We start from the raw sequence: 11115 nt of genomic DNA, 5'->3' as shown, positions 1-11115 counted from the left end.
ATAATAGGCTCAGACAGTTAGCTAATAAGCAGCAGATCTGGGAATCAAACTTCTCACTCTTTGGAACCAACAACCTGGGGTATGGTGAGAGAATCAGACTCTTCTGAAATTGATGAGTCAGTGTTTTCTCAAATCTCAGAAAGATGGTACACAGACAGTACTATTCTACATGGATTAAAGATGTTAATTCACTATATACAATGTATGCTGTAGGGGTTTAGAACTTCTTTCAGGAACCTGTAGAAAGGGGCTGTACTATACAAAGTTGCCAGACTCAGCTGGAGTTTGAGGAAAGTTCTCAGGGACCATTGATAAAAGAGTAAATAGGAAGTGAATGGACTGGGAGGGAGAAGTTCAGGAGATTGAGTCTCAATCTCCTAAATTGAATAAAGTCTGGAAAATTTCTGTAGAATTTAGTCTCAACAAGCAGAATGCCAAAGAAATTCAATTTGGCCAATCTGAAGGCTCTTTCCATCTTATAAATATAACACAACACTTTAAGAAAGATAATTTAATTTTTTAGGAAAAGCTACATGATTATTTAAAATGTGAAAACCACAACTAATAAACTGATGTTAGTTTCAGGACATCTTATTGCCACCACAGTCACATCACAAGGAACCCACTGCAACGAAGGCTGGGAGCTGACTGCAGTCCTGTCCAATCCCATAAGTGCACGTGCCTGGCTGCTCTTCTTGTGTACTGCAGGACTCCCCCATCTGATTGGGTCCATTAGAAGAAAGGTCCATTGTCTTCCACGTACCTTGTGACCATGGCTTAGAGGTAGGCACAGAGCCGCTCCAGCTGCCCAGGATTCCTATTACTTAGGAACAGCAACTCCTTTTTCCCTTCTTCTGTATGAGCTAAAATGGAGCCAAACAGAAAACTGGCAGTTTTCTCCTGTAGCATTGTGTTACTTAGCAAATTCTGTAGTCAAAGGCTACGTTATCCAGACTATGTTCTGATATAATTAGCACTCCCAAAACCTCACTTCTAGGCCCTTTATTCCATCCGCCAGTATTATTTTTTCTATGCATAATTTCCTTTTCTGTCTCTATTCCTCCAACCAGCATCTATCTCTCCCTCTGTTTCAAGACTATCCTCTGGACTTTAAGGACTGTCAAATCTCTCAAGGCCCTTTTAGAAATCTCTCCATTGTGCCTCCTAACTCATCATGCTGCAGCTGCTTTATACTCTTCCCCCTATTCCTTTAATAACCTATTCCAACTGCAGCTAATTCTCTATTACCTAGTAACAGAACCACCTTTATTTTTCCTCTGCACCCCGCCCCCCAACAGACCCACACCCACCCAGAACTGAGGGCAAGGGTTAAATGAGCAGCTGGAACACTTTCATCTACAAGTACTAGGACAGGTATAGCAAGGATTTGGTTTGGTGCTGGAGTAGCCTCTCACACAGCATCAGTTGTTCTGGGGGTGCCCTAGCATATGAGCCTCTCAATGCAAGTGTGCTGAACGATGAATAAATGTGACAGAGTGTGGCAGCAACCCAATCACCTGGGTTCGGTCTCACCTCCTCTGTTAGCATGAGCATCTTATTCTAGACTAACGTGAGAATTTTAGGGAGAGATATAATGTCTCTTGTAAATCGAACTTTAACCAACCCCACACCTTCTGTACCATCTAATTAGCCAGAAAGAAGTCAAGATAAAGGGAAAAAAGATGAAGTACAAATTACAGGCTGCTGCTGAGGGAAGAAGAGATCAAGGCTCTGACTCAGTGGGATTCTTCTGTGAGAGGAAAAAGCTAAGCAACTGACCTTTCTCATGCTGAAGCCAATTGTTCTCCAAATAATAGTGAATACAACTTTCAAATTCCTTTGGGTTATAGTTGGAAACCAGGATGGGAATAAAGGGATCCAGGGCGTCAAATCCTTCCTGGAGAAGAAAAAGGATAAAGATACAGTATTTGTTAAGTGACAAATCAGTGTTTATTTAAACACTTTGAGGATAAGGTCTTTGAGATTTTGTTCTATTCTCCTCTACTCCACGTTCTCTGGGGCTGGCTACCCTTGCTCTACATGGCCACAAATATACTTAAAAAAGAGATAACGCTTGAGGCAAGGGGCGGTGGGGGGCGGTGGGGGGAATGCCACTTATCTGAGAGTATACACACATAATCATATACGTGTTTAAATTTTTTTTACAGTTCTAACTTCAACAATCAACAACAGTTTTGATAGTTCATATACTCAAAAAAATTAAAATGACAAGGATGGGGGAAAAGATCCTATATAAACTAAAACAAATGAATCAAATTGTATTTCAAAGTTCAAACATAACACTGAAGGGAGGAGAGAAACTAACCCAAACTAACTTCTGAACAGAATATTTGAACAAAAGACCCTTAGGCTAAAGATAAAAACTGCTCTAAAAGATATTGAGCCTAAATAAGACAGAAGTAAAAAAAAAAAAAAAAAAAAAATTTGCCCTCTAGTTCACAGCTTATTTGTATAGAGGCAAGGGTTAGCAATTCTGAAACTACTTTTACTATAATCTAAGATTGAGCTAATATGTAAATACACTGTGAATGAGAGATTATCGTTGGAGAAGAGGGTTACAAATATGGAAAGGGTGAAGGATACAATGAATGCTGGGATGCTAGCCTGGAACTAGAGGTATCAGATTTATGGTTTTTTAATATAGAGAGACAGATACAGATGTGTGTGGATGTGTATATATAAACACATATATGCATATAGCACACATACATGTATGTTTGTATATATGAATAGTGCATATATCTACTTACTAACTCTGCTGGAGGGCCTAGAAGAAGTGACACCCACATCCCAGTAGCAATAAGTATACCTAGCACTCAGGTCTTGGTTTCTAAATACTATTCTCCTCTAAAACGAACCAAAGCTCCTTGAAGAAATGGCTGATTTTAGGGCTAGGGCATGGAAAGTACAAGATGAGTCTGGAACATATTCCTTTTTTTTTTTTTTTTTTAAATAAATTTATTTATTTATTTTTGGCAGCGTTGGGTCTTCGTTGCTGCGCGCGGGCTTTCTCTAGTTGTGGTGAGCGGGGGCTGTTCTTCGTTGCGGTGTGTGGGCTTCTCACTGCGGTGGCTTCTCTTGTTGCGGAGCACAGGCTCTAGAGCACAGGCTCAGTAGTTGTGGCGCATGGGCTTAGTTGCTCTGTGGCGTGTGGGATCTTCCCGGAGCAGGGCTCGAACCCGTGTCCCCTGCATTGGCAGGCGGATTCTTAACCACTGTGCCACCAGGGAAGCCCTGGAACATATTCTTGTGTCAAAAGTAAAGAAGTGCTTAGAAATGATGGGGACAGAGGAGGAAAGGTAGGGAGAAAAATGATGGGGACATGTTAAAAGGACAGAGAAGCCAGCTTGAAGGGCTCCTACTGGCCAAATCTGGGATATCTTAAGCAGCAAACTAAATAATGATAGTAATTATTTAATGGGTTCTAAACCCATTAAATAAGAATCCACATGTCTATATTGAAACAAATACACAAGGGAGAAAGGAAAATTCTTAAATATAAGAGAGGGCCAACTGATACATTTAGAAGTAATGGTGGAGCTAGAAAATATCCATCTTGCAATTATCATGATAATTGATTTAGGGAAGAATCACCGATGGAAACTAAAACTAGTAAGGGGAAGTTTGAGAAGTAAAAGGATATTTACCTAGTCTCAAAGTATATCTCCACAAGATACTTATTCATTACAAAAGGAAAAGAGTAACTTTACTGAGGAGAAATCAGGTGGAGAGCACCTTAACTAAGTGTTCAAAGTATATATTGCCAGTAACAGGAGAAATAAGTTCCATGTGCTTTCTGATATTATGCACTGAGAAGACACACTATAACTTCTAACATCACGTATAGTCAGGAAAAAACAGACAACCCCATAAAATAACCCATAAGATAACTAGCATGTACTCTTCAAAAACAGAGATATAAATATTAAGGTTATAAAAGACAAAGACTGAGGATCTGTCTCAGATTAAAGGGGACTAAAGACACCTGACAGTTGAGTGCGGTGCATTATCCAGGACTTTCTTTTCCTGTAAAGGACACTGGGATAACTGGCAAAATCAGAATATATTCTATAAATTAGGTAACAGTCAATGTTAACTTTCTGATTTTGAAAATTGTGCTGTGGTTATACATTAGAATATCTTTTTTTTTTTTTTTTTTTTTTTGCGGTACGCGGGCTTCTCACTGCTGTGGCCTCTCCCGTTGCGGAGCACAGGCTCCGGATGTGCAGGCTCAGCGGCCATGGCTAACAGGCCCAGCCGCTCCGCGCCATGTGGGATCCTCCCGGACCAGGGCATGAACCCATGTCCCCTGCAACAGCAGGCGGACTCTCAACCACTGCGCCACTAGGGAAGCCCTAGAATATCTTTGATTTTAGGAAATATGCATTATTTAGAGATAAAAGAGGGCATCATATCTCAGGTTACTGTCACATTATTCAGGGAAAAAAAATAGATGGAGAGAAAGAGTAAAGCAAACATGGTAAAGTGTTAACATTTTAGAAATCTAGCTGAAGTCACAGAGGAATACCATTTTTCTCCAAGTCTGAAATTATGTCCAAAAAAAAAAAATATATATATATGTATGTATATTTAGACAGAATGACTATCTAAGGGTAAACAAATTTTCCAGTGATTTGACCTTTCCCAGCAACTCCTGGGGCAGATAGGCTTTCCGGGGCTTAAAGAGAGACCCAGTCTGGCTCACAGTCAACACAATGGCGCCTCCTTGCTGAAAGAAAGGAGAAAAAGCTGAATTTGAAAAAGACAGAAAAATGCATTTTAATCATCTGCAGTTTTTTTTTTTTTTTTGCCATATGGTGGTATGGCAGTGTGATCTAGCACAGTTAACTGGCAACTAATTTGATTATTAATTCTCAATTTGACTCTGACAATAAATTGCTACATGATCTTAAATTTATCAAAATCCTTTCCAAAGTTGATAAGAAATAAAAACACCTTGAACAATTGCAGCAAAGTGAAATTATGCCAATATTTCAAAAAAAATGGTTTTGAATAAGTGTACTCCAGTCAAGTGGAAAGATAAGAAAACAAATATATAGATTTAAAACTTGGTACAGTTATGAGAATTAAATAAGATATAAGAACTTTCTGTCCATAAAATTAGAGACCGGTAGGTATTAGCAATGAGGCAGTTGAACATCTTTAAAACGAAAATACATTTCTTTCTGAAATCTGTTAGGTATCATGTGCACTCACCCAATCATTTTTCACCATTTTCCTCAGGTTGTAAATAAATGCTAGTTCTTCTGGGGCAATCTGCACATCGGTCAATGTGTGAGACAGAGGTGAGAGGGAGGAGAAAGGGAGAAAAGAGGGAGAGAAGAGAACATTACTTGCTCTGCCCGGATGCTCCCCTGAGATATCTGCACTGACAACAACTAGAAAATCCTCAGCTGGGAAATCTCTGGAGGACTCTGCACTCTCACTGTCGAGGGCCTGGGTTCAATTCCTGGTCAGGGAACTAAGATCCCACAAGCTGTGCTGTGAGGCCAAAAAAAAAAAAGAGGAAAAAAAAATCCTCAACTACTACATAACTATAGTACCTGAAGGTACCTCTGGAATAAGCTACATGGCCACTGCTCCTCAAACTGCCATGCTTCTGGAGATTAAAAAGAGTTACCAAGGGAGAAAATACCCACTACCCCAACCCACCCCCTTCCTTGATGCTTCTGATCGTCTCTGCTTAGACCAGAGAACATCATTTTGAAAAGAGAATAGAAAGAAGAAAATTGACAAAGAAACCACAGCTTTTGTTGTCATGCTCTTGGTATTCAGTGGATGATGGAATGTGGCATCATCTCCTTCTGATACTATTTTCACTATACATCTTATTTCAAATATTCCAAGGCAAGAAAATATACTGCATGGTCTAGAAGGCTATGTCCCAGCCTACGTATATGATGGGTTCTGAAATCAGAGAAACCAAAATAGAGAAACTCAGTTTTCCTACCGGGCTTTTATCTTCTCTTTTCAGTGTGGTCCTTCCCCAGAGAGCATTGACTCCATCCACTGCCACCAGGAGGCGAAAAATACCCAAAGAACTTTGCCTCTTTAGCTCTTTGAGCACAATCCCAACTGCATCTGTGGCATTCCTCACCCGCGTTATGCCCTGTAGGGAAAGGGAGACAGTGGCTTGCAGTCCTACAAGAGGCTGTCTCTGGTTAGACATAGTACATGTTCAGTGTCTTTTTTTATACCTGTTCAACTACTTCTCCCAGGGGACTGCCTTTCTCAGTGCTTTCTCGCTTATTCCAGACATACTTCTCTTGAACTTTTATCTAAAAATAAAACAAAGACCAAAAAAGGCCACTTAGCCTAAGGATGAACCCATCCCTAGCTAAGAAGGTAGGGTAGGAGGCTAAGGTTATTAGCATTCTATTTTCATCTATTTTTCAAGCCTTGTAAGAGAGCTCAGCAGGGAAGTGAATGCTTTCTAGCCCATTTCTGCCTGGAGCTTAAAAAAACACACACACAAAAGTAAGGGATTCTGACTAAAAAGGCCCAGGATGAAGCCTTGGCACGTGCATTTTTAACAAGCTCCTAGGTGATTCTGACTTACATCCAGAGTTGAAAATCCCTGGCCTAGAGACTGTATCCAAGCATCACTAGAGAATAATTTTACGAATATGTTTCTGGTACCTAAGAGATCTAATCTGGAGAAAATTATGTAGTTGAAATGTGTGTTAGAGGATTTTAGGCTGTCACCTTGGAAAAGTCAATGAAGCAATCTGGACTTCACTTTGCTACCCACCAGATGCGACCAGCTTACTGCTGCCTCTTTATTTTACGTGGATAAATGAGTTTCAGCGTGTGAACTCGCTGTGAATAAAATGTATGAAAGAAATACAAAATGGTATAGTTATCCCAACTACAATATTAGTTCTCCATAGTCTACTGGTACTCAGGGCGCAAAGAAGATAAAAATCTTAAAAGATTGTCCAGCACCAAACTTCTGGGAGTCTAGTCACCTGACTCAAGAAATGCTCATTTGCAGTTTTGAAATTCTTCAGCCAGGTTGAAGCCTCTAAAGGTTGATCAAAGCGCTGTTTGTTGTAGGTGGACTGCAGAAGATCCCGGCAGTTTTTCACCCAAAGATGAGCTAATCAAAAGGCAAAAGAAAACAAACTAGGCAGGAACTGACTGTATTCAACTCAAAATACTCTATGCTTCTTTAAGTTATGGGAGATGACTTTAGTTTCCCATATATATTTCTTAAAGCCTTCTTGCTTCAGAGGTTTACTTTTTGGTCTGGTCCATCTTAAATATTATCATTACACACAATACACAAATAAATGGATTAAAGGTCACCTCAGCTTCCTGGCAGTTTTTAAAGGCAGAAAATGTGGATGCAAACAACACTGAACAAAACAAGGAGGGATATATGAGAAGTATGAGAGTTTAAGTTTTTAAGATCCATGCTGACAACCTAGAATGCTGACAAACAGTACCATGTCAAAGGGTCTAAGGGTACTCAAAGTTGTTGGCTGATGGCAATAAAGCTTGTGGTGAACACTAAGGGGGGAGTTTATGCTCTTGGGCATTAGCTATCAAAGTGAGGATTGCTGCACCAAAAAATACTTCATTCTAATTATCAAAAGGTTCCAAAACTAACTCAGACCAGCCTGTACCTGGAGCAAAGACTTCTCCCTTAGTTGTCAGAGCCCTGTCAGAAAATTGAAGCCACAATGTTACCACAGTAACAGAATAACTAACCCCAACATAGTGAGGGAAGTTCTTACCATCTGGAATATGCAGTATCAGCCAATCCTGTTTTGCACAGAAATGAATACTATGGCAAAGACTGAGGGTTTTTCCTGTTCCCTTCTCGCCATCTAAAGCACTTGCTGTTAAAGAAAACACCACCTTCCAGTAGTTGGGACTCCACGCTCCCAATGTGGGGGCCCGGGTTCCATCCCTGGTTGGGGAACTAGATCCTGCATGCCGCAACTAAAAGATCCCGCATGCCAGAACTGAAGATCTTGCATGCCGCAACAAAGATCATGTGTGCTGCAGCTAGGACCTGGCACAGCCAAATAAATAAATATTTTTAAAAATAATAAATTTATAAAAAAAGAGAAAGGAATAGTAGTTTCTTTTTTCTCACCAGGAATTGATTTAGGAATGGATGTGTGACGTAATTCTGGGCAATATGAAATGAGGGATGTCTGATGGAAGCTTCTGGGAAATTTTTCTTTGTTTTAAAAAAAAAAGAATGCAAGAAAGGAATGTTTACTTTTCTGGCCTTTGGACATGGCTCTGTGAAGATGAGATGTTTGGAGCTGCTGTAACCATTTTGTCAACATGAAGAAATCAACCTGGAGACAAAACCTAATATGGTGAGGATGACAGCAGAAAGATTAAAGGAATCTGAGTTCTCTCTTTTTTAAAAGAATATTCATTTGTTTGTTTTGTCTGCACCCGGTCCTGGTTGCAGCGCGCAGGGTCTTTAGTTTTGGCATGCCTGTGGGGTCTGGTTCCCCGACCGGGGATCGAGCCCGGGTCCCCCTCACTGGGAGAGCGGAGTCTTACCCACAGGACCACCAGGGAGGTCCTGGAATCTGAGTTCTTGATGACCTCAATGAACTGCTGAAATAACCAAACCTGAGCCTAAACCTGATGTTCCTGTTCCTTAGGCAAAAATCATTTATTACCTAAGCCATTGTGAGTTGGACTTGCTTCTTACTCAACTGCAAATGAAGCATCTTAAGTGATAAACTAAAACAGGAGAAACACAACATGAGATGAAGAATTGGGTCATTTTAGAGATGAGCCACCAAAAGTTGGAGTATGTTAATATGCTATTTAATATGTTCATACCTAATTCTTTTAAAAAAAGCTGTTTTGACAGTACCACTAAAATAGATTACTTATGTCTTTTAAATTTAGGACTGCAAAAATCTCCAATTAGAGGAAGGAGTAAAAGAAACAAGTTCCTGAGGAAAATAAATTTAGTCAATTTTCAAAATATTAGAATTTTCATGCACTCTTACTACAGGAGTGTCAATTCTGACTTAACCCCTTCTGGCTAAAAATAAAGGTATTTTCTTAATTAAAAAAAAAAAAGAAAGAAAGAAAACACCACCGAAAGGGACACTTCAACTGTCAACAAATAAAGCATTTCTTCTTTTCCCACATTTGAGGAAGGAAAGCATTGGCTCAGATAGCCCAGGCAAGCAGGAAAGGATACAGAAAACGTATCGTACAGCTGGATGAGCAAAATTGGTGTTTTTCAGGTAATGCAGAAGCTCTAGGGCTGGTCTCCTTACCATCAGGCAAGCTTCATTGAATGTCTTCACCTAACAAAACAGGGAAAGAGGAAGGAGAGGGTGGGGTGTGGAACTTCTAGCCAGTTCTTGGTAATATACACTGAGTCCAACATAGCAACCATAGCATCAAATTGCCTATTTTTCATTTATTCAGTTAGGAGAGGTTGGTATTGAATTTGAAAATTTAGCCATGTAATTTAGCTAAAAATTGAAACACATTATCCCGCACCAAGTGTGTAACATTCAGCTTTTGATTATTTCTGTAAATGAAGCACAGATATTACATCAGTTAATTGAAATTTACAAATAATCCAGACATAACTATGTAACCTACTTAAGGTTGATATAAATATTAAAAGCGTGTAAAATGCTTAACAAAGCATCTGACACATGGTAAGCATCAAATAAATGTTAATTCTTTTGAATTTATTTTTAGCTAATTTTTCTTTTAAATTAAATTTAATTAATTAATTTATTTTTGGTTGCATCGAGTCTTAGTTGCGGCATGCAGGATCTTTCGTTGCGGCACGCGGGCTTCTCTCTAGTTGTGGCTCGTGGGCTCCAGAGTGCTTGGGCTCTGTAGTTGCGGCACGTGGGCTCTCTAGTTGGGGGGGCAGAGGCTCAGTAGTTGTGACGCGTGGGCTTAGTTGCCCCATGGCATGTGAGATCTTAGTTCCCCACGTTCCCTGCATTGGAAGGCAGGTTCTTAACCACTGGACCACCAGGGAAGTCCCTTTAGCTAATTCTTATAACTGTAGCCACCTAGACTTTTCTCTAGAACTTATATACATACCAGATCAGGAGCAGGTGTGACCAACTGCCCCACAGCTATGAGGCCATACCTGACACCACCAGTATACAGATACACCAGAGAACTGGCACACAAAATTCATTCCCTTTATGCCATCAGGAATAATTTGGTGGAAAAATTTGGGAAGCAGTGATATGTGTGAAAATGATTTGCAAATAAAGTATTTAATAATGTCTACTGATAAGAATAAGTACCTAACAAATACTATTCACAAGTATATCAGATAGGGATTAAGATAGTGTTGGTATTTTTTAAAGAAATCCTAACCAAACAATTGAATTGGAGAAGGACTTTGACAGGTAAGTTCAAACTTAATGGAAAGTGAAACCTTCAAAAACATGATACAGATATTAAAACAGAAATGCCGTATTAGGCAATATGACAGTACTAAAATACACAAACAATGGTGAGGGAGTTGGCCTTTACATAAATGGAAGTTATGGAAAGAATGTATGAGTAATTCCTTCCAAAGCACTGGTGGTTAACCATTCTGAAAGCAACCTGCAATAGTTAAAGTTAGGCCCTCAGAACTATGTTAGAGATTGTACTACGAATGTCTTGGGACAGTTTAAAGATGATTTCTTCTGACCGTGTCCTATTTCCAAACTTAACAAAATTTTTGATGACAAGCTGTCTATGGCCTAGAATTAGCCCCTTTACTGGTGTCTCATCTAACTTCTTGAAATAAAACACATTGAAGAAATGACATCCTCTGGTTTCTAAGCTAAAAATCACCTGCACAGTCAAGTTTGATATTTCAATAAGAAGGAATAATTTCTGAGGCTGAAACTAATTGAGCAGGAATTATCCAAAAGAACCAATTTTCCCAGGGACTTCCCTGGTGGTCTAGTGGGTAAGACTCCATGCTCCCAATGCAGGGGGCCTGGGTTCGATCCCTGGTCGGGGAACTAGATCCTGCATGCATGCCACAACTAAGAGTCCGCATGACGCAACTAAGACCTGGCACAGTCAAATAAACAAATAAATAAATAAATA

General features: G+C 39.7%; 1 protein-coding gene across 4 annotated transcripts in view; it reads right to left on the bottom strand.

The window, feature by feature from the left end:
• Nucleotides 1-496: 496 nt before the first annotated feature.
• The window catches only part of DAP3 (death associated protein 3), a 29448-nt gene continuing 18829 nt past the window's right edge, over nt 497-11115 (bottom strand). For 2 of the 4 annotated variants that reach the window (XM_067728123.1, XM_067728124.1), the window contains exons 5-13: nt 9230-9338; nt 7782-7874; nt 7011-7141; nt 6240-6320; nt 5993-6151; nt 5239-5298; nt 4661-4750; nt 1780-1897; nt 497-863 (exon numbers count right to left, since the gene is read on the bottom strand). In XM_067728123.1, coding sequence (XP_067584224.1) covers nt 778-863; nt 1780-1897; nt 4661-4750; nt 5239-5298; nt 5993-6151; nt 6240-6320; nt 7011-7141; nt 7782-7874; nt 9230-9338 — 927 coding nt within the window. In that variant the 3' untranslated portion in view covers nt 497-777. The remainder of the gene's footprint in view (nt 864-1779; nt 1898-4660; nt 4751-5238; nt 5299-5992; nt 6152-6239; nt 6321-7010; nt 7142-7781; nt 7875-9229; nt 9339-11115) is intronic. The other 2 variants (XM_067728126.1, XM_067728125.1) reach the window with 2 other exon arrangements.

This window comes from Pseudorca crassidens, chromosome 2 (assembly GCF_039906515.1).
Source record: "Pseudorca crassidens isolate mPseCra1 chromosome 2, mPseCra1.hap1, whole genome shotgun sequence".
NCBI lineage: Eukaryota > Metazoa > Chordata > Mammalia > Artiodactyla > Delphinidae > Pseudorca > Pseudorca crassidens.
This window is presented reverse-complemented; position numbering and strand designations above follow the sequence as displayed.